The sequence below is a fragment of the Syngnathoides biaculeatus genome, chromosome 15, assembly GCF_019802595.1.
Source record: "Syngnathoides biaculeatus isolate LvHL_M chromosome 15, ASM1980259v1, whole genome shotgun sequence".
NCBI lineage: Eukaryota > Metazoa > Chordata > Actinopteri > Syngnathiformes > Syngnathidae > Syngnathoides > Syngnathoides biaculeatus.
In genome coordinates, this window is record NC_084654.1 from 3531774 (window position 1) to 3556298 (window position 24525).

At 43.2% G+C, this 24525-nt stretch overlaps 1 protein-coding gene across 8 annotated transcripts in view; it reads right to left on the reverse strand.

The window, feature by feature from the left end:
- The window catches only part of ccdc88c (coiled-coil domain containing 88C), a 123241-nt gene that overhangs the window by 18991 nt on the left and 79725 nt on the right, over window positions 1-24525 (reverse strand). For 6 of the 8 annotated variants that reach the window (XM_061844730.1, XM_061844733.1, XM_061844731.1 and 3 more), the window contains 2 exons: window positions 23795-24099; window positions 3960-4046 (listed from right to left, as the gene is read on the reverse strand). In XM_061844730.1, the coding sequence (XP_061700714.1) occupies window positions 3960-4046; window positions 23795-24099 (392 nt within the window). Of the gene's footprint in view, window positions 1-3959; window positions 4047-5999; window positions 6382-23794; window positions 24100-24525 lie in introns of those variants that run through there. The other 2 variants (XR_009798580.1, XM_061844736.1) reach the window with 2 other exon arrangements.

Sequence of the window (24525 nt, forward strand, 5' to 3'; positions counted from 1 at the left end):
TTGTGGGGTGACATCAAATCTTGGAGTGGAATAACAGCTGAAAGGTGCCACAAGTTGGTTGACTCCATGTGACACAGATGTGAAGCAAGAACATATATATAAAAACTGTGGTCATACAACAAAATGTTAGTTTAGTGATTCGAAGGGGCCGAACGGTGTATCAGCTGGTAAAGCGCTGGCTTCACAGTTCTGAGGATGTTCTCCCCGTTCCTGTGTGGGTTTTCTCCAGGCACTCTGGTTTCCTCCCACATCCCAAAAACATGCAACATTAATTGGACACCTTAAATTGCCCCTAGGTGTGATTGTAAGTGTGGCTGTTTGTCTCAATGTGCCCTGCAACTAGCTGGCAACCATATCAAGGTGTATCCCGCCTCCTGCCCGTTGACAGCTGGGATAGGCTCCAGGACTCCCCGCGACCCTGGTGAGGATGAGCGGCAAAAGAAAATGGATGTATGAATGGATGGGTGGATGATCCGAAGGATTAGTAAATCCCTTGAAACAAAAAAAGTCGGTGGAAAATAATTTTGAGCTTGTTAAGTCAACGGAAGAATGCTATTTTTTAACACATCCTTCAACAAACTGCCCAACTTCACAGGCTTAAGAGTGTGTATATCATGAATGGTGGGTCTTGTTGGTTTTCTGATAATCTACTGCACCTACTGTTAACTTGTTACACGTGTTGCAATAAAAGAAACTTGAAACATGGATTAATCTGGTTAGTCACATTGCTATTTGCTATTATTTTGAACACTACTGTATGTCTGATGAACTATCCCAAAGGGATTTTTTTTTAACATACCCTATACTGAACATAAAACATGCATGTAGAAATGGATGATTTTTAATATTTATTACTAAATTTAATTAAAGATTCCGCATCCAAATAATTTTCACAGACACATTGCTATTTGAATGACAAAGAAAACGAAAATAACACTAAAGTCAGGAAATTTGTGCTTGATGGATTATTTCTTTGTTTTAACAATGCTGGTTGCCAACAGATCTCATTTTGTTTGAAAGCCTGTCCAGGTTGGTGATCAGCATGAGCTGCCAAGATGTTGTGGCTGTGCCTAGTTATTTCACATGCCACTCCCCCCCCCCCAAATGAATGGATTAATGAATGACCGATGTCTTGTTTCTTCAAATTTCAATCATCCTAGTCATCAAATACCTAACAAAGTCAATGACAGCAACAAAATTAAGCATTTAGGATTGGGAGAGGGGACTTGCCCCCCAACCCCCATCCCCATCATTGACACAACCCACATACTCAGCTCAACTATTCATTTCACAAATACATGTTTCTTAAACACCTCCTTGACCTGTCACGTTATCATGGTAGATGAGTTTGTGTGTCCCTTTGATCCTAGGAGCCAAGTTGTCTGGTGATATACACTCTTGGCAAGGTCACCCATGACAGAAAGGTCCTAGGTGAGAGATGAGAAAAAGCACAGCTCCAAAAAAATCTTCTGAAGATAAAATATATAGGAAGAATTTTTTTCCCTTGCAGGTCACTGACTCCCCCTCTGGGGCCAGGCATGTACAGTAGGGGGGGGTTCAGAGGCAAGCACCTCTTGGCCGGGTCCACCCCAATGGGGCTCGATTGGACACAGCCCAAAAGGTTAACGTAGATCCTCCTTCCCATGAGCTCACCACTTGCAGGAGTGACCATAGGGGTCAGGTGCAATATGGTAGCTCTAGGGACTCTCTAGGGACTGTCACCTCTCTGGCAGGGAAGGAACCCAAGCTTGGGTGTGAGATTGATAAGTTCAAACAAAATGTTGTCTGGCTCACCTCCATATGAGGGTTGAGCTCGGGTATCAGTCCTCTTGAGAGGATTGGACTCCCTTCCACACTGGAGTTGCCAATGGTGAATGGTGCTGAGCAGGTGTGGGTATTCTTATTGCCTCCCGGTTCAGCCCCTGTACATTGAGGTTCACCCAAGTGGAAAAGAGGGTACCCTCCCTTCGCCTTCAGGTGTGGGGATGGGTCTGACTGTTGTCTGTACATATAGTATTCCCTTTTTGTAGTTCTTAGAAATGGTGCTAGAGAACGCTCCCCCTGGGGACTCCATTGTTCTCGAGGGGGGCTTCAATTGCTCATGTGTGCAGTGAGTTAGGTTTGGAAGGGCGTGACTAGGAGGAATGGCAATCAGAAGTGTTCTGTTATCAGACTTCTGCAGTCATCACAGACTGCCCATAACAAACACCATGTTCAAGCTTACGTGGCAAAGGTGCACTTGGAACCAGGACAACCAAGGTCGCAGTTTGATGATTGACAAAGTAAAAAGCTGATCTGACCTGTCAGGCCCAAATGTATTGTGAGGGTCTGCTGGGAATGTCGGGCAAAAGCCCCTGACAAAAGGGGTTTCAACTCCCACCTCCAGCAGAACTTCACCCATGTCGCGGGGAGATGCGGGACATTGAATCCGTGTGGACGATGTTCGATGCCACCATTGCTGAGGCGGCAGACCATGGTCGTAATGTGGTCAGTGCCTGTCCTGCTGGCAATCCCTGAATCCGGTGATGGACACTAACAATGAGGGACGCATCCAAGTAGAATAAGGAATCCTACTGGGTCTTTTTGGCCTTTGGTACTCCTGAGGTCGGGGGCCTACTGACCTTGAGTCGGGACGTTGTCAGTAGGTGAGGAGGATACTTCCACTGACACGTCTTTCTATGAGGAAGCAGAGTCTGGGGCAGGCTCTCCTATCTCTCAGGATGACCTGCTTTAAAAGCTCCTTGGTGGAAAGGGCCAAGGGATGAATGAGATTTGGCCAGAGTTCCTAAAGGCTCTGGACAATGTGGGGCAGTCCTGGTTGACACGACATCAGATTGGATTGGCAAACTTGGGTAGTGGTCCCCCAGTTTAAGAAGGGAAGGGTATGTTCCAACTACAGGGGGCTCACACTCCTGCTATTTAGGGGTGGTGCAGATGAGGGTCCTTTGGGAAGTCGAATCTCAGAATCAGGAGGAGCAATATGGTTTTTTTTAGGGTTACCATGGAACAGTGGACCAGCTCTTCACCCTGGGCATGGTCCTCAAGGGTCCATGGGAGTTTGACCAGCAAGTCTACATGGGTTTGGGAACTTGGAGAAGATGTTAGACCGTGTCAGTTGGGGAGCTCTCACTTGGCCAATAAAACTGATTCGGATCAGGGCAGTTCGGGGCAGTGTGTGAAGTGGCTAGGATGAAAATGACCACATCCAAATCTGAGACCTCAGTTGGAAAAGGTCTCCAAAGAGCTTCTCCAGGTCGGGGATGAGATCCTGCCCCAAGTGGAGGAGTTCAAATATCTTGGTGTTGTTCATGTGTGAGGGAATAATGAAACTGGAGATTCACAGGCAGATCGATGCAGTGATGCGAAGCTTTTTGTTTACCAGTTTAGCTACGTTCCTACCCTCACCTATGGTCACGAGCTATGGGTCGTGATCGAAAGAACAAAATCCCAGATACAAGTGACCAGATGATTTTCCTCTGCAGGGTCTCCAGGCTCTCTCTTAGAGATAGGGTGAGAAGAAGCAGAGAAGAGCTGCTACATCTCCACATTGAGGGGAGCCAGATGGCTCAGACATCTGATTGGGATGCCTCCTGGACGTCGCCCTGGTGCGGTGTTCCAGGCAGGTCCCACCGGGAGGAGACCCTGGGGGTGACCCAGGACATGCAGGAGACACCACATCTCTTGGGTTGCCTAGGATTGTCTCGGGATTCCTTTGAAAGAGCTGGAGGAAGTGGGTGGGGAGAGGGAACTCTGGGCATCCCTGCTAAAGCTACTGCCCCTGTGAAATGACCTCAGATGAATGTAAGGAAAAAATGAATGAATGTTTACTACAAATGTGGCATAGTTTAAAATGGGTAATAAACAGGTATCACATTTTTTTTTCGACAAAAAGCATTGTTACAACAAAGAAATAATCTACCAGACACTATTTTACTTTTTCTCCTTTGTTTAAAAATCACCTTGTCCGATTCCTCCATTTACACTCTCACCGCTGCCTCCTGGTGTGATGCAATGATTGACCTCTCGTCCTCTGTCAGTCAAATCAGCTTACAAATGAAAGGACAAAGACCATCACAGATCATTTTGACAACAGGTGTTATACTGAATATGACTCAAGCAACAACAGGCAGCACAGTAAAACAAGAATGCAGGGAAATGGTAGAATAAGTGCGCAAGATGAGATCAAGCAGGGCATTAAGAAGCCACACATTGGTAATTGTTGCTGGCCTTAACTATTTTAACTTTAATCTTTATTGGACAAAAGAATTCGATGTCGTCTAATAACTGTCATGGTACTACGCTCTACTGTATCTCAGCTCCATAATTCTCAGATTTGCAATATATCCCCAAAAACTGTTACAAGCCTGAATGATTTCATATGTTATGAACACCCAACAACTGAAAGTTGATGGCCACAATGATTTGAACTAAAACGCTTACTATAAGATTGTGTAAATGACCTCTGTTGTTGTTTGTAATTTTATGAATAAAATACGGTATTATGATGAAAAGCAACATTTTATGTGAATAACTGTTGTTCTAACAAACTACTTAAAGCTATTGGTCATTTGAGAGGTTTGGTGGGGCTAAAGCTGCTGGCTGACATCTGTGTCTCTTCACAGCTAACAGACGACCCGTTTAAGAAAGAGCTGAGCAGTAATAAGTTATAAACAGGTGCTTGTTGCTGTGTTAATATTTCTTGATGAGCCAGCCACTTCTACAAAGAGCAGGATCCAATGTGACCTAAATGAGAAGTCTTATGACCAGGTATGAATCCTGATTTCAGAGCATACTTTGCAAAGTGACTACATCGTGAGTGTATGTTGCAAAATGCAAATAAATAATATCCAGTGACACCTCGATAAAACAGGGCGCTATTATAACTAGCACTGTGGTGGAATGCAGGCAGAAAATGGAATGGACGTATTTCCGGAACCCAGATACACAATATTACTCGATAAAATTCCAAAGGACGTGCTTTTTGTGCCTATGTGATGTCCATGTTAAATGTGGTGCATTGATGTGGCGGCCATGTGACAATATGTATTGTCTACCGTACATAGAGCAGAGAGAGAGCAGCATGGCTGCAGTGTTAACTCTGAGATGTACAAAACACGTCTTTGGAGTCTGGAACACTTTTTTTTTTTAGTGCAGTAAGATTTTTTTGTCAAGCCCTTTGACAACAGATTTGAAACGATGAAGCACACTAATTTGCCGCGGCTGATGAAGGGCCCCTACCTACGAGTACTCCACAGGTATATCACCACGACCAAGGACACCAACATGGAAAGTTTGGATAAAATGTGAAACAGTCAAAAATTTTCAAACAAGCCTTTTAAAATATTTGGCAATAATTTTGTACTATACTGGCAGTTTCAGAAAAAAAACATTATTGGTGTATATGGCCTTAAAATATATATAAGTGGAGCTATAGAGCATTGGCCTCACAGTTCTGAGGACCAAGGTTCAAATCCCCCCTTGCCCCCACCCTCACTGTGGGGCACTCTGGTTTCCTCCCACATTCCAAAAATATCCATTGTTTGGAGACTCTAAATTGCCCGCAGGTGTGATTGTGAGTGTGACTGTTGTCTGTATCCATGTGCCCTGTGGTTGAATGGCCACCAGTTCAGGGTGTACCGTGCCTCCTGCACGATGAGAGCTGGGATAGCCTCCGGCACTCTCGTGACCCTTGTGAGGATAAGCTCAGAAAATGGTTGGATGTATTTTATCACTATATTTTATTTATTTATTTCGTTTCAATATAACGGACAACCTGCTATGTCAGACAACCCCCACCCCAATTACTAGAGTCTATCGAGGTTCGACTGTATATACAGATAAAAACAAACTATAAGGACAATGCATGGAGACAAGCTTGCTGTGCTTGGAAGCAGTGAAATGCTCACTCTCATACGTCCACTAAAACACACACACACACACACACACACACACCACACACACACACACACACACACACACACACACACACTCAAACTTACTCGCATTATTGGATGCCCTCAGCTGCAATAAGCAACTCTTTTGTGGGTGTTTTATGTGATTATCTGTAATATAGAGTGACTAGTTGTTGTTCATGAGATATGTATACATGGTGTGAGTTTTTATGAGAAACACTGAATGTCAATGATGACCGATGAAGATGTTCATGGTTTAAAAGACGCAGCGGATGGTATTAGAACACTCCACTGGCAGAGATGGACTGGCTAGTGATGACGTCTGCTGTGATGTCAGTGGACGACCAGAATCGAAGTCGTCTCCTGAGAGAGAAGGAGGCGCGTGAAGATGTGTCGGAGGTGGGGGATGGAAGAAGTTTGTCTTGGCTTTTACTGCGGAAAAAACAGAAACGTTTCTGGACAGGAGGAACTGAGGGGTAGAAAAATGGAGAGAGAGAGAGAGAGAGAGAGAGAGAAAAAGGATGGAGAAAATTAAAAAAATGTGACTACATGAAAAGAAAGTTTTTGAATTTGTGATGAGTGTTAAAACTTTGATGACTTTGAAGTTAACCATTAGAATTATACAAGAAAGCAGTAACCTTAAAGGGGACATAATATGGACAAATTAGTTTTAATTAAAATTTATTTGTTCAAGATAAAAATTGAGTTAGGTAATTTTTGTTTTTTGTTGCGAGCAAGCAGTACTGAATTTACTCAGTTGCATAACTCATGCCCATACCAAGTTTCTTGGCGCATACACTGCCAGCTATAAGCATGGCAAAAATCCACCACCGGGGCACTGGACTGCACAGAAGTACCAATCTCAAATTTTCAACAAAGTTGTTCATATGGAGCGCGGGGCATATTTGTGTCCATTGATTTGTCCACTGCACCCACCAAATGTGGGTAACTGCTGCACTAATTGAGAAATGTAAATCTGCAGCTTTCTATTTCCTACAGTATATCCGCTATGATGGAAAGGGAAGGGGCCTGACCTGGTGTGTGAGGTCAAGAAGCTCCGACTAGATCTAGTCGGACTTGCCTCCACACACCACTTGGACTCTGGTACCAGTCCACGTGAGAGCAGTTTGATTCTCTTCCACTCTGGAGTTGCCCACGGAGACGGGCACCAAGCAGGTGCTCAGGTCGGCAACTGTATGTTGTGGTTCAGCTTGGTGGACGAGAGGGTAGCCTCCCTCTGCCTTTGCGTGGGGGGACGGGTACTGACTGTATTTGTGGCTATGCACCAAACAACAGTTCAGAGGACCCACCCTTTGGGAATCCTAAGAGGGGGTACCAGAGAGTGCTCCCCCTGGGGACTCTATCGTTCTGGTGGCGGACTTCAATGATCACGTGAGCAATGACAGTGAGACCTGGAAGGGTGTCATTGGGAGAAACAACACCCCCCCTCCAAATAAGAACCCGAGTGGCGTTCTGTTATCGAACTTCTGTGCTCATTACGGACTGTCCCTAACAAACAATGTTCAAGTATAAGGGTGTCCACACGTGCAGTTGGCACCAGGACACCCTAGGTCACAGTTCAGTGATTGTCTTTGTGGTCGTATCATCAGATTTGCAGCCACTTGGACACTCGGGTGAAGAGAGGGGCAAAGCTGTCAAGTGCTCACCACCCAGTTAGTTTGATGCCGGTCCATCGTGGCAAGCCCAAATGCATTGTCAGAGTCTGCTGGGAACGTCTGGCAAAATCCCCTGCCAGAAGGATTTTCAATTCCCACCTCAGACAAAAGTTTGTTCATGTTCCGGGTGAGGCGAGGGACATTGAGCCTGAGTGGATGATGTTCAGCGCTTACATTGCTGAGCTGGCCGACTGGAGCTGTGACCGTAAGGTGGTCGGTGACACCAACGGTGAGGGATGTCGTCAAGCTGAAGAAAGAATCCTATCGGGCCTTTTGGGTCTGTGGGTCTCCGAGGCAGCTGATGGGTAGCGGCTGGCCAAGCGGAATGTAGATTTGGTGGTCACCAAAGCAAAAGCTTGGGCATTTAAGGATTTCAGTGAGGCCATGGAGAAAGACATCCGGACGGCTTCAAATAAATTCTGATCCACCATTGGGTGTCTCAGGAGGGGGAAGCGGGGCACCATCAACAAACACTGTGTATAGTGAGGATGGGGCGCTGCTGACCTCGAATCAGGGTGTTGTGAATAGGTGGGGGAATACTTCTAAGACCTCCTAAATTCTACCGACACCCCTCCCTATGAGGAAGCAGATTCTGGGTTGTCTGAGACAGGCTCTCCTATTTCTAGGGTTGAGGTGACAGTACAGGTTTAAAAGCTTCTCAGTGACAAGGCGAAGAGAGTGGATGAGATTCGTCCAGAGTTTATGCTATGGAGCTGTCCTGGTTGATATGTTTCTGCAACATCACGTGGACATCGAGGACAGTGCCTCTGGATTGGCAGACTTGGGTGGTGGTCCTGGGAGGACTGGGGTGTGTGCGCCACCTACAGAGGAATCACACTCCTCAGCCTCACTGCTAAGTTCTATTCAGGGGTCCAGGAGAGGAGGGTCCATCGGGAAGTCGAGTCTCAGATTCAGAAGGAGCAATGTGAAACAGTGGAACGGCTTTACACCCACAGCAGGGTCTTCGTGGGTACATGGGAGTTTATCCAACCAGTTTACATGTGTTTTGTGGACTTGGAGAAGGCATTTGACCCTGTCCCTCAGGGAGTCCCCGTGCGGGGTACTTTGGGAGTATGGGGTACCGAACCCCCAAATACGGCCTGTTTGGTCGCTGTATGACATATGTCAAGAGTTTGGTCCGCATTGCCTGCAGTAAGTCAGACTCGTTTCCTGTGAGACTTCTTGGAAGCATCCAAATCAGACTCAGTAAATGTTGCCCTTTGTCACCGATTGGGTTCATAACTTTTATGGAAAGAATTTCTAGGGACAAGTGTAGCGTAGAGGGGGTCCAGTTTGGTGGCCTCAGTATTGCCTCTAAGCTTTTTGCAGATGATGTGGTTCCGTTGGTTTGGTGTGTTACATACTTGGCCAGTAAAGATGATTCTCAAACTGTAATCTTCAACTCTCATGGGAGCATTGGAACCCAGTGTGAAGTGGCTGGGATGAGAATCAGCACCTCTAAATCTGAGACTAAGGTCTTCAGTTGGAAAAGGGTCGAAAGGTGAAGCTCTTTATTTACTGGTCGATCTACGTTCCTTTCCTCACCTATGGTCACAAGCTGTGGATCATGACCTAAACAAGAAGATTCTGTATACAAGTGGCCGAAATGAGTTTCCTTCGCAGAGTGTCTGGGCTCTCCTTGGAAAAAGGTTGAGAAGCTGCTCATCTATGCCTTAAGAGGAGGTGCCTTGAGGTGGCTAAGTCATCTGATTCAGATGCCTTCCAGAAGCCTCCCTGGTAAGGTGCTCTTGGCACGTCTCATTGGAATGAGACCCCAGACATGCTGGAAAGACTATGTTTCTCAGCTGGCCTGGGAACACCTTGGGATATCCCTGTAACACCTAGATGAAGTGAGTGGAAAGAGGGAGCATCCCTGCTAAAGCTAATGACCCCCATGACTCAACCTTGAATAAGCGGTAGAAGATGGATGGATTGACATTATTAATAGAATACTTAAAGGAATAAATTTTCCATATGGTCGTTGGACACAGTGCCATACTGACATCAAGTCAGATGGTGGATTACCACCCCATTCCAATATGTGGAACAATCTGTGTTACAGCCATTAGAAGTCAATGATTTCTGGAAAAATATGGACTTTAGAAAGCTAAATAAATAAATACAATAATAAATTGGCGGCACGGTGGGATCAGCTGGTAAATTGTTGGCCTCACAATTCTGAGGACCCGGATCAATCCCATCGCCGCCTGTGTGGAGTTTGCATGTTCTCCCCGTGCCTTCTCCCACATCCCAAAAACATGTAACATTAATTGGACACTCTAAATTGCCCGTAGGTGTGATTGTGAGTGTGGTTGTTCATCTCTATGTGCCCTGGGATTGACTGGTAACCAGTTCAGGGTGTACCCGGCCTCCTGCCCGATGACAGCTGGGATGGCTCCAGCACTCCCCGTGACCCACGTGAGGATAAGCAGCAAAAGAAAATGTATGGATGGATAATAATAAATAAATAAGCACACAGGTACTGCAATTACCTTTGTTTTGATTTGATCATTGCGAGTGTGCTTATTGAACACCATGATGTCACACTGCACTGGCCTGCCCACCACTGCAAGTAAATTCTCAACCTTGGAGAAACTGCTTTCTTTTCTCTTCAGATTCTCGACTCAGCTAATTGTAAGGCTCCACCTCTGCCCCCGGCCATTATGGTTGTGAAAGCCCAACTTAGCATTGCACAGGTGGCTTGGGAGAGCAGAGGCTCATTTGAATGAGACAGAAAACTTCCCACCAAAGGACAGCAATTTCAAAATGAGCGTTCAGAGTCAATGTCAAGTGTACTGTAATCTTTTTAATCCTTGACCACCTAAGACATCTTTTGTAGAGGTAAATTGTGAACAAATGCATATTATGTCTGCTTTAAATTACATCGTGCAGAGTTCACTGAAAGATCAATTTTGGGATCATGTACAAAAAAAAAAAAAACGAAACACTGCATTGAGGTGAATCAACAAGACGCAAAAAAAGTCAACGATGATAGGTGGGGAAAAAGATCATGACAGACAAATACATACAGAGATAGGGTTTGTTGGAAATCTGTTCAAAGCAGATTCCTTTTTTTTCATTTATAGTACCTAAATGTAATACAAAATACACGTATACACAAAAATAAATGACTGATAAATAAATTAAATGAATTAAAATGTTTTCAAGGCTGTTAAATCCCAAACCACACACTTTATGAACTTTTCTCAGACAGGCATGAACATTTTCTCATATTTCTCTTCTTTAAACACTTTAAACTTTAAACACAAGTTCAAACCTTCATAGTTTGAAAAAAAGAGGACACTACTGTATTCATAAACTTAAGATCAAAACCTGTTTGAAGCCAAAATATTTATTAGAGAAATAGTTACACGTTACTCCATCCATTTTCCTCCCCTTTATGCAGAATAAGCATATTCCTATAAAAAGAAAAATATAGTTTTTACAATTAAATTTTACTTTAATGATCTGGCAGCACAGTGGAGCAGCTGTCGAGCGTTGGCCTTATAGGTCTGAGGACCGGGGTTTGAACCACGGCCCCACCTGTGTGGAGTTTTCATGTTCTCCCTGTTCTTCTTCGTATGGGTTGCCACAGCGTCTCATCTTTTTCCATCGAAGCCTATCTCGTCCATCTTCCTCTCTAACACCCACTGTTCGCATGTCATCCCTCACAACATCCATTAACCTTTTCTTGTGTGGCGTTTTTTTTTCCACTCTGGAATCCTCCCAAATCCCAAAAAACATACATTAATTGGAGACTCTACATTGTCCCTAAGTGTGATTGTGTGTGCGACTGTTGACTGTCTCCATGTGCCCTGCGATTTGTTACCAACCAGTACAGGGCATACCCTGCCTCCTCCCTGATGACAGCTGGGATTGGTTCCAGTACTCCTACAACACTTATGAGGATAAGGGGCTCAGAAAATGGATGGATAGATGGTCAATCTATGCTTATTAATAGTGACTGGCCATTTCCTTTTTCCCCTTCCGCAGCTCTGCTGTCGCGTCTTTTTCCCCTGAAGGACCTTGTTGCATGTGTGTGCTTTGATTGAAAACCAACTATGAGTCATTGTTAGTGTTTTCATTTTTTTTTTATGGGCGAGAATATTCTCAAAACAGACACGCCAACTTCAATTATGTTTCAGAACTAAAGCTGCGATGAAACGCTGCGGGGCTCGCTGGCTGGCCCCGGTACATAGGCCAAGAATAATTGATAAACGCAACCTGTTTCAAGATTTGTACGACTCGAAAAGAGCTTCAGTCTCAGAAGGGGCGTCAGAAAAATCTGAAAATCGCTCTCGTTAATCTGCCAGTGCATTCGGCATTGCGTGTTTTCAATGACGTCACAGACAATATGGCCGCCACTGGGATGTCAAGGGATACTTTCGCTACTTTGCGCTTTAATAAAACGCTCCCACCTCACTTTTTCTGGCTCGTATTATCATCAAAGTGATTCATTCATATTATGTGTAGTTTTGGTAACAGTACCTATTTTAAAATGTACAGTATAACTTCGTGTCAGTTTCACTTAAAAGGTGACATGGAAGTGTTACTACATGATGGAAACAACCCAAGAAATACATACAAAGAAAACAAAACAAATAACCCCAGAAATTTAATTATGTGTAAATCTCTTGGCTGTGAAATAACAGGAAAAAGTATTGAACACGCAAACTTGTGTTTATTTACTACTTCGTACAAGTCTTTGTTCGTAATGAAAGGTTCTAGTTGCCTCCTGTATGGAGAAACCAGTCGCAAACATTGCTCTGGTATTATTTTAACGCATTGCTCCACACAGGAAGTCTTCACATCTGGTTCCATGAGCTTCATTTATGGAACTTGAGTTTCAGTTATGTCCATATATTTTCAATTGGAAGCTGATTCTAGCAGCCTTTTCTTCTTCTTCTTTGAAATCAGTTTTGTGAGGAGTAGGTTTTGCTACTGAAAAGTCCAACCTCATTTTATTTTCATTATCCTCAGACTGTAGCAGATATTTGTCAAAAATGTTTCGGTACTTTTCTCCATAGATCCTTCCTCGAATGCAGTGCTTCTCAATTATTTTCTGGCACGCTCCCCTAGCAAGAATAAAACAATTTGCGCCCTCCCACTCTCCACTGTGACTATATTATAATTTGTCTCTAAAATTATTCCAAGTACAGGTCACCATAACATGGTATCCTTATTAACATAAATAAAACAATAAATAAATTAGAAATATAGTTCAACTGAAAACAAAGAATAACTTTATTGACATTGTTTGTTAAGTCTGTAACTGAAAAGATTTTAAGTGGATCAATTTCCCTGAAATTAAAAACAAAAAAATCCTCGTTTAAACTGTAAACATTTTTGACCAACTTATCGCATCATTTGATAGTGAAATACAAATGTGAATAAAATCAATAAACAACATCAAATTCAGCTCAGCATATTAACTCAGGACCACAATATATAAAACATTAACTTATAAAACAAAAATGAATAAATCTGGTAAGGTTTGGGTTTTTTTTTTTTTTGCACTGAGCAATTTGGTAAGCTACCTTGTATGATACGAACTGTGCTCGCTGGTTTACTGATTTAGCTTTTCACAAAGTCGGATGATTCTTGGCAATATTCGGCACGACTGGGGTGTAATGTCTTTAAGTGGCGCATGAATTTTTTTGGCTTCATGCTTTCCGCTGCCTAAATTCTTAGACACAGTAAACACACCTGTCTTTCCACATCGCCCACTGTAGTCACAGTGAAGCCAAGCGCTACATATGATTCGTCAAACTTCCCCGTCTTAGCTTTTGTGAGACTTTCTTTTTGTCTTCGTCTATCTCTGCCTTTTCATCCCTGTTAAAAAAATTCATGTTGTTTCTTATGGGTTCGTTTACTGTACTTCAAATTACTTGCTCAGTCCGATAAAAAAAAAAAAAAAACCTACACCATACCCTCCCTGCGCACACTCTGACAATAAGAGCACCACTGCCAACAACTGTAGTGGATGTGCAATTGCACTATATTCTAGTACGGCAAAAAAAAAAAAACAAGTGTTCTTCAAGGTCACACGTATCCCCCTCGCAGAGCACCGTGCCCCCCAAGGGGAGCGCGCCCCACAAATTGAGAAGCACTAATCCAATGTGAAGTTTACCAATACCATTTTCTGAAAAGCAGCCCCACACCACCATATTTCCACCTCTGTACTTCACGGTTAGTTTGGTGTTTTTCGAGTGATATGCCATGCCATTTTTCCTCTAAATGTGATCTGTATTATGGTATCCAAAGAGTACAATTTTGCTCTCATCAGACCTGACTATATTACCCGACTATTTAACTGGCTTGTCCAGATGTTGTTCAGTTCAGTTCTGTGGTGAACGTTCAAACAGAGCATAGCAGCGGAGTACATTAGCTCACGGTTTTCTGGTGACAACCAGTGATGGGAATAATGGCATTTAAATAAATGGCGTTCAAGCCATTATTAACTAATTACACTGACTGTCAGTATAACGCCTTTACTATTATCAACACCCAGTTACTGCAAAGTACGGAAGCCGCCCAATAAAAAAAACAAACGCTGGCGTCCGACTTTGCATACACACACACACAGAACTCAGGCGGAAGCGTGTGTTTTGTCCTGTGGCTGTGAGTGTTGCAGAGTGACAATGGACGGGAGGGTGAGATAATCACCGAAGCAATGCTGATTAGCTCAGATATAGTATGATTACGTCTTAAGCCAACCAGAGAAATTAGATTGGCGGCTGTTTAGTGTACATCCGTAGTGGCGGGTGTTTACAGCGCATCGCGAGAGATGGCGAGTCAGGAGGACTCAGACTCCGGTGGAAAGACTGCATTTGTCAAATGGAGATTCAGAAACTACTTTAACCTTGTTGAGGTCAAAGGTAAAAATGTGCATGTCAAGTGTGGGGAAGCTGGGCTTCACACCTAAGAGGAACATACTCTCTGACTTTAAGTTTGAGAAGCTGCTTCTCCTACAATACAACCACTGTTGAGATGACTGGGTTCGGTGGGTCGATGTTTGGAGAGAGGAATCCATGCATGTTAAGAGTTTGATTTAACAAATCTATGAAATTTTCAATTCAATGTAAACATGCGTTTCAATAAATTCAAACCTCTTTGTCAAAGTATTCTGCCCCCTTGAACTTTTCAAGCTTTCGCCAAAGCAGGCTTAAAACATAAAGATATAAAATCTTTTTTTTTGTGTGTCAAGAATCAACAACAAGTGGGACATAATTGTGAAGTGGAACGAAATGTATTGGATATTTTAAACGTTTTTAACAAATAACCTTAAAAGTGGGGTGTGCAATATTATTCGGCCCCCTTGCATTAATACTTTGTAGCGCCACCTTTTGCTGCAATTACAGCTGCAAGTCGCTTGGGGTATGTCTCTATCAGTTTTGCACATCGAGAGACTGAAATTCTTGCCCATTCTTCCTTGCAAAACAGCTTGAACTCAGTGAGGTTGGATAGAGAGCGTTTGTGAACAGCACTCTTCACCTCTGCCCACAGATTCTTGACTGTATTCAGGTCTGGACTTTGACTTGGCCATGCTAACACCTGGATACGTTTATTTATGAACCATTCCATTGTAGATTTGGCTTTATGTTTTGGATCATTGTCCTGTTGGAAGATAAATCTCTGTACCAGTCTCAGGTCTTTTGCAGACTCCAACAGGTTTTCTTCAATAATGGTCCTGTATTTGGCACCATTCATCTTCCCACCAATTTTAACCATCTTGCCTGTCCCTCCTGAAGAAAAGCAGGCCCAAACAATTAGGCTGCCACCACCAAGTTTGACAATGGGGTTTGGTGTGTTTAGGGTGATGAACTGTGTTGCTTTTACACCAAACATATCGTTTTGCATTGTGGCCAAAAAGTTTGATTTTGGTCACATCTGAACAGAGCAACCTTCTTCCACATGTTTGGTGTGTCTCCCAAGTGGCTTGTGCCAAACTTTAAACAAGACTTTATATGGATATCTTTGAAAAATGGCTTTCTTCTTGCCATTCTTCCATTATGACCAGATTTGTGCAGTGTATGACTGATTGTTGTCCTATGGAAAGACTCTCCCACTTCAGCTGGAGATCTCTGCAGTTCATCCAGATTGATCATGGGCCTCTTGGCTGCATCTCTGATCAGTCTTCTCCTTGTTCGAAGTGAAAGTTTAGAGGGACAGCCAGGTCTGAGTAGATTTGCAGTGGTCTGATACTCTTTCCATTTCAATATGATTGCTCGCACACTCCTCCTTGAGGTGTTTAAAGCGTGGGAAATCTTTTTGTATCCAAATCCGGCTTTAAACATCTCCACAACAGTATATTGGATCTGCCTGGTGTGTTCCTTGGTCTTCATGATGGTCTCTGCACTTTAAATGGAACCCTGAGACTATCACTGAGCAGGTGCATTTATACGTCGCTGCACTGAAAGTAAAGGGGCCGAATAATATTGAACGCCCCACTTTTCAGGTTTTTATATCCAACGAATTTCGTTCCACAGTTGTGTCCCACTTGTTGTTGATTCTTGACAAAAAAAAAAAAATTATATCTTTATGTTTGAAGCCCGAGAGGTTGGCTTCTAGTCCCTGAACTGGTGACAACTAATCAAGGAGGCTCCGACCTGCAAGACCGTACAATGAACAAATCCTGAATTCGGACCGAATGTTGTGAATACTCAACCTGGGACGCCTCTCGTGACGACTCCTGTGGAATAAAACCATCATCTGTGTAATGTTAGTACCCAAATTGGAGCCGTATTCATTTGAGTTGAAGCTGCGTGGCCTAGCCTAGCCAAGCCTAAACTAGCTCAATTACATCAAGCAACGTATATAATTAAATACTTGCGGAGGAGGTAATCATCAAACGTTAGTACTTACACGACCCGCAAAACCTATGTTTCCTTTACAACAAGGAGCGTGAGTACTTATTCGGAAGTTGGGCAAGTAGAAACATCAACTTAAACTTGCTTATAGGCCCAGACCACCTTAGCTGAGTTGGCTAACGAGACGCATTTGTGATCAAACCATGCTGTTGAAGAAACATCGAACGTGAGTAACTTCATAACTTGTACGATGAGGGCCGTGAGGACTTATTGAAAATTTAACAAGTCTTTTCTTAGTACATTTTAGTACCCAAATTGGTGCCGTTTTGTTCGATTTGAAGCTGCTCGGCCTAAGTTAGTCTGGCGCGCTAACAACATTACCTACGTAGAATATACAATGAGGATCAAACATCGAACGTGGACTCAACCTTCAACTACTAGAGTGAGGACCATTGTGGTTTTAATCCCTTCCATCCACGTCCTTTAAATCGCCATATCCTTGATATTTTCACACAGGTAGTATGTGATTTGTGTACCTCATGTGCTGAATGTGTTTATTTGATTACTTTTATCTGACTTTAACTTTAACATAGATTAGGTAGTATGTGAATTGTGTGCTCACTTTGTTTATTTGATTGCTTGTTTTTGACCATCTGCAGCTCGAAGGGGGGCACAATTCTTGTGCGACTGGTAGGCAGGTCCCAAGCCTGGATAAATGCAGAGGGTTGCGGCAGGAAGGGCATCCGGTGTAAAACTGTGCCAAACATATATGAGTGTTCATCAAATGAATTCCATAACGGATAGGTCGTGGCCCAGGTTGACTACGCCCGCCCCCTGCATTGTTAATCTGCAAGGCGTAGGTAGAAAGTCAGATAATGTAGGTCGAAGACAAAAAAAAAGGAGCAACGCGGCTTAGTCGGCAGAAGAAGAAGAGGCATCCACAGACCCTACAACTGAGTGTAGGCACTTTGAATGTTGGGACTATGACAGGAAAAGCTCAGGAGTTATTTGACATGATTAGGAAAAAGGTTATTGGAAAATGTATTGTGCATCCAAGAGAGCAATTAGAAAGGGAGTAAGGTAAGCTTAGGAGCATGGTCTAAATGTTTTTACAATGGAGTAGATGGGAATAGAAATGGAGTAGGGGGTATTTTAAAGGCTGAAATTTGAAATTGAGGGTATTGTGCATAATGTTTAGCGGCTATGCCCCACAGGTACGATGTGACCTCGAGTTGAAAGACAAATTCTGGAAGGAACAAGACGAAGTATTCCTGAGCATCCCACAGAGAGAGAGAGAGAAAGAGAGAGTTGTGATTGGTGCAGATTTCAATGGACATGTTGGCGAACGAAACAGTTGCGATGAAGAAGTGATGGGTAAGTACGGCATTCGGCAAAGGAACTTTGAGGGTCGGATGGTGGTGGACTTTGCAAAAAGGATGGAATTGGCAGTGGTGAACACTTATTTCCAGAAGAGACAGTGACCTATAAGAGCGGAGGTAGACGCACGCAAGTGGATTATATTTTGTGCAGATGATGTAATCAGAAGGAGGTTACTGATTGTAAGGTAATGGTGGGGGAGAGTAGTAGCTCGATAGCATACGATGGTGGTGTGTAGGATGACTCTCGTAGCAGGTAGGAATATTAAGAAGACAAAAGGTAGAGCAGAGAATCAGGTGGTGGAAGTTGAGAAAGGAAGAATGTTGTGTGGCCTTCCGGAAAGAGCTGAGACAGGCTCTCAATGGACAGGAAGAGCTCCCGGAAGACAGTAATACTACTGCCAAGGTACTCAGAGAGGCAAGCAGGAGAGGACTTGGGGTGCCTTCTGGTAGGAAAGGGGAGAAGGAGACTTGGTGGTGGAACCCCAAAATACAGGAAGTCATCCAAGACAAGAGATTAGCGAAGAAGAAGTGGGACATGGAGAGGACTGAGGAGAGGTGGAAGGAATGCATTGAGTTGCAACATAGGACAAATTTGGAGGTGGCGAGGCCTAACCAAGAGGCATATGACGACATATACACCAGATTGGATAGGAAACAAGGAGAAAAGGATCTCTACAGGTTGGCCAGACAGCGGGATAGAGATGGGACGGATGTGCAGCAAGTAAAGATGATTAAGGATAGCGATGGAAATATGTTGACTGGTGCAAGTCCTCAATAGTGGGTTGAGTGGTGACGACAATTTGTTCAGCGGTTTTGATTGTCCGTTGCAGTCGGAGTTTGTCCTTTTTTGTGGTGGCCCCAAACTAGACCGTGATGGAGGTACACAGTACTGATTGGATGACTGCTGTGTAGAACTGTCTCAGCAGCTCTTGTGGCAGGCTGTGCTTCCTCAGAAGCCACAAGAAGTAAATCCTTTGCTGGGCTTTTTGAGGATGGAGTTGATGTTCATCTCCCACTTCAGACACACAAGACAGTTGGACAGCGTCAGGGGCCGCTGTGGTGAATAATGCCTCCTGAAGTTCACAATTATCTTTCCGGTCTGAAGAGTGTTCAATATCAGGTTGTATTGATGACACCAAAGCTCCCGTCTCGCCAACTTTTGTCAATATGCAGACTCGTCGCAGTCTTTGATGAGGCTGGTGACCGTGGTATCATCTGTGAATTTCAGGAGTTTGACAGTCGGATGCCTCTAGGTCGGATGCTTCTTGGTTAGAGCAAGAAGAGCAGAGGGGAGAGGATACAAACTTGGGGGGCCTCGCTGCTGATAGTGTTCATGGATGAGGTGGTGTCCCCCAGCCTCACCTACTGTGCCCGTCAGACAGTTGTAGATCCATCTGGAGATGGCAGGCGAAACACTGAGCTGTAGATGTTTGGAGGAGAGGAGCTCAGGGATGATGGTGTTAAATGCAGAGCCGAAGTCCACAAACTGGATCCTTCCATAGGTACCGTCGCTGATCATTTTCAAGGATGAAGTGAAAACCCATGTTGACAGCATCATCAGCACACCTGTTAGCACGATAGGCAAACTGCAGTGGGTGCAGCTTTGGACCTGTGACGCTCTTGAGGTGGTCGAGCACAAGGCGTTCAAAGGACTTCATGACCACATATGTCAAGGGAACAGGCATGTAGTTATTAAGACCTGAGACTGCTGCTTTTTTGGGGGACCGGTATAATGGTGGAACATTTGAAGCAGGTTGGTAGTTCACACAGTGACCGGACAGCGTGGGGAGAGCTCTCAGAAGGACTAATCCAAGGAAGGCCTCCGGACCGGGCAACATTCCTAGCCACGTCAAAAGAGACTGTGGATGAGCTCACAGATGTCCTCACAGACATCGTCCATACCTCACTGAGCCAAGCCATCGTTCCGACCTGCCTCAAAGCAACCACCATCATCCCAGACCCAAAGAAGCCCTCTAGCTACAATGACTACTGCTTGGTTACAGTCACTCCCATCATTATGAAATGCTCTGAGAGGAATACCCCACTACCCATCTACAGTGGTGCAGTAAAGCGGGTGAACAGCGCCAAATTCCTGGGTGTACACATCTCTTAAGACCTGTCCTGGAGCACTAACACCACAGCACTGGATACCACAGCACTGGTTAAAAAGGCTCAACAGCAGCTCTACTTGCTCTGGAAACTGAAAAGAGTGAGAGCCCCTTCCCACATCATGATCTCCTTTTACAGAGGGATGACAGAGCATCCAGTGCAGCAGCATCACCATGTCGTACGGTGCCTGAGAGCAGTTGAGAAGATCACGGTCTCTCTGTCCCCCTCCCTTCTGGAAATTCCCCCTCACACGCAAGGCCACCAGGATCGCTGGTGACCCCACTCACCCATCCCACTCCTTCTTCAAATTGCTGCAATCAGTGAAGAGACTGCTTAGTCTTCAGGGCAAAACCAGCAGGCTCAAAGATAGTTTCTTCCACCAGGCAGTCAGGATGCTCAACTCCCTCTATGCTTTCTCCCCATTGTTATTATCCATGCCTGGAACCCACCACCATTGACACTAGACCATAAATTAAGTACTTTTAGCACAGTATTCGCCTTGACCTTAAAGCAGTGTGGATGTTACCCACTCATTGCAGCTATTGTTAAATTAGCCAGATTGATCTTATTGGCTAATTTAATTTTCTCTGAACCACACCGTACATATTTTTTAGACAGACCTGTTTATTATTTATTTTGAACTCTTTAGTCTGTTATCGCACTGCAGCTCTGAAAAGAATGCTATTTCACATATGTTGTATATCATGTATGTACAACATATGTGACAATAAAGTTACTTGGACTTGAAAGCTGTTTTTGTTCATTTAAATGTAAACAGAAGCATATCTTCATCTTCATCGTATTGATGACCTTTCCAATATAACCACCATGTAGGCACAACGATCAGAGGGGCGGGCTTAGAATACCTATGTCAAAGAAGCCTAATGTAAGATGTTGTTCGAGGTCATCAGTAAACAGTGTCCAATCTGTAAGTCGACGTCGTAGTCCTCCAATAGTTAGATTATGAATAAGGAATAATATATAAAAGAAGCAAATAACATTTAGATCATCGTAATGGAGTAAAAGTTCAATACTCCAAAGCGGCAGAAGTGTTTTTCTTGTCTTGTCAGGTACTGTGATTGACCCAGGGTAGGTAATGAGCACACAGGCAGAACCTTAAGCCTGTGTGTGGATGGCAGATGTGTGCTGCCAGCATTCAAGGAGTACAAAACAGCCTATGATGTCAGCGAGCCCCTCGCCCAAAGAAACTAATTGGATCTGTACGTAAATGGCCTATTTTGAGTTCAAAACGGCAATTTACGCTAAGACTCATTTGCATTTACAGTATGTAAATATTATTTCAGCCACTGAGTTTATCCCCTTGCAAGTGTTTTTGACAGAAATAATTATTTACTCTAATTATGGATTCGTCATAAACAGAGGAGCCGCCTGTACTACAAAATACTTCAACAGATTGGTTTTAAATTAAATTTAAATGTATTAAATCTACAAAAATGTACATACATGAAAATCTAGCTTTTAGTTTTCTAGGGAAAAAATTGAAAATTTGTCTAATTCAACCAAAGGATTGTCTAATCTAATTGGTTATGCGCAAAAAAAAAGAAGTGAAATAGAAGAACCATGAAGCATGGACTACGATATAGTGAACAGGTGTCAAACTGCTTACATGATTTTATGTGGCCCGCAAAAGCAAATCAAAATTGCTGTGTTCTCTTGTAATATCATGATGGTATACAAAATTTTTGCTACCAGCCCCCCTTTGAAAGGAAATCTAGCTAATTTTAAATTTAACTATTTGTCGTGGATTTAAGTACAAGTAACAATTCCTTTATATAGGTTCCCCATCATGATGGCCCTCAGAGGCAAGCATAACTAAAATGAGGTCCGTGACAAAAATAAGTTTGATACCCCTGATAATAGGTTGTTTAGTGTAGTTGTTTTTCCTTAGTAAATAAAACAAAAATGGTAACTCATGTTTACTTGGGTTATCCATTTAAAATCTGCATTTGTTTGATGATCTTAAACTTTCAAGGGCTATAACAATACACACAAAAAAAATGTGACAAGGGGCAAATACTTTATCACTGCACTATATATATATATATATATATATATATATATATATATATATATATATATATATATATATATATACACACACACACAGTGAAGAAAATAAGTATTTGAACACCCTGCTATATTGCATGTTCTCCCACTTAGAAATTATGGAGGGGTCTGAAATTTTCATCATAGGTGCTTTTAAATCCAGAAATCACAATATATGATTTTTAAACAATTTATTTGTGTGATATAGCTGCAAATAAGTATTTGAACACCTGAGAAAATTAATGTTAATATTTGGTACGGTAGCCTTTGTTTGCAATTCCAGAGGTCAAACGTGTCCTGTAGTTTTTCACCAGGTTTGCACACACTGCAGGAGCGATATTGGCCGACTCCTCCACACAGATCTTCTCGAGATCAAACTGGTTTTTGGGCTGTCGCTGAGAAACACGGAGTTTCAGCTCCCTCCAAAGATTTTTTATTGTTTTTAGGTCTAGAGACTGGCTCAGCCACGCCAGAACCTTGATATGCTTCTTACGGAGGCACTCTTTAATTTTCCTGGCTGTGTGCTTAGGGTCATTGTCATGTTGAAAGACCTAGCCACGAACCATCTTCAATGCTCTGACTGAGGGAAAGAGGGTGTTCCCCAAAATCTCACAATACATGGCCGCAGACATCTTCTCCTTAATACAGTGCAGTCGTCCTGTCCCATGTGCAGGAATAAGAGCCCCAAAGCATTATGCTACCACCCCCACGCTTCACAGTAGGGATGGTGTTCTTGGGATGGAACTCATCATTCGTCTTCCTCCAAACACGGTTCGTGGAATTATGACCAAAAAGTTCAATTTTGGTCTGATCTGACCACAAAACTTTCTCCCATGACTCCTCTGTATCATCCAAAATGTTCATTGGCAAACTTAAGACGGGCCTTGACATGAGCTGGTTTAAGCAGGGGAACTTTCCGTGCCATTTCAAACCATGACGTCTTAGTGTATTACCAACTGTCACCTTGGAAACGGTGGTCCCAGCTCTTTTCAGGTCATTGACTAAGTCCTGTCATGTAGTCCTGGGCTGATTCCTCACATTTCTAAGGATCATTGAGACCCCACGAGGTGATATCTTGCATGGGGCTCCACACCGATAGAGATTGACTGTCATGTTTAGCTTCTTCCATTTTCTCCAACAGTGAACCTTTTTTCACCAAGGACCTTGGCAATTTCTCCGTAGCCCTTTCCAGTCATGTGGAGTTGTCTCTGGTGTCTTTGGACAGCCCTTTGGTCTTGGCCATGCTACAAGTTTGAGTCTTAGTGATTGTATTGGGTGGACAGGTTAGGCAGCCAACGACCTCACATAGGTGCATCTGATTCAGGGTAATACATAGAATGGAAGTTGACTTTTAAAGGCGGACTAACAGGTCTTTAAAGGTCAGAATTGTAGCTGATAGACAGGTGTTCAAATACTCATTTGCAACTGTATAACACAAATAAATCGTTAAAAAAAAAAATCATACATTGTAATTTCTGGATTTTTCTTTTTAGATTATCTTGCTCACAGTGAACATGCATCTACGATGAAAATTTCAGACCCCTCCATGATTTCTAAGTGGGAGACCTTGCAATATAGCAGGGTGTTCAAATACTTATTTTCTTCATTGTGTGTGTGTATATATATATATATATATATATATATATATATATCCCAAAAAATAATCCACGTGCCCGAGTATTGCATATCAGTATGGACAAACTCATAACCTTGTGCTTGTACATTAGTACAATTCTCCTTAAAATGCAATGGATTGTGCATTGCCTGGATGTATCACCATATACGTAACATGCTAGAAAGGAGATTTGCTATTGTGTGTGCATGCGTGTTTGTGTTCCTACCTCGGCTGATAAGGGTCAGTGCTGGACTCTGGATGCCCAGTATAGGACTGTTGCTGTGGTTATTATTTTTACTTTGGGTGTGGCCATTGTCCCATGAGTCCCTTCCTGTCCTATGAGTGCCAGGAGGTGGAGTTTCAGGGAGGAGCAAGGGAGGGGGGGCAGGTAGGGGGATATCAGGGGCACTCTTTCCCCATTCTCTCTCTTGGGCCCCTTCCTTGTCTTGGTCACCATCTCGCTCCCTGCTGCTCTCTTTCCTTGGTTTGATGAGTTTGACAAAAGCTTTGGCGCCAGACCACTGACTTCTCCTGACAATGCACAAAATAATTTTAATCACAACCTTCAATACTGTATATCTATAATTTCTCAATAACTGCTGAGCCAGTCATCAGGATTCTGAACCTGTCATGGCTGACTTTAGGCAGACAACACCTTGGGCTGGTTTCCAATCAATCACAGGGCAGCTATAGACAACAATTCAAATCATTGTAAAATTCTTTTACTTTCACATACAAAACTCTACTTTACCTTGTGTCAAATATGCAAAATCAGGAATAATGCTGATAAACAATTACCGATTCTTTTTTTCCTTAGTATTTCATAAACTAGCTCAAGAATGTTAGTCCGATAACAAAAACAGCTCTGATAAAAAAATAAATAAAATAAAAATAAAAAAGGAAAATCCAATTAACCATGGTCTGTACTTTGTTGTTGGTACATCTGGATGAACAAAT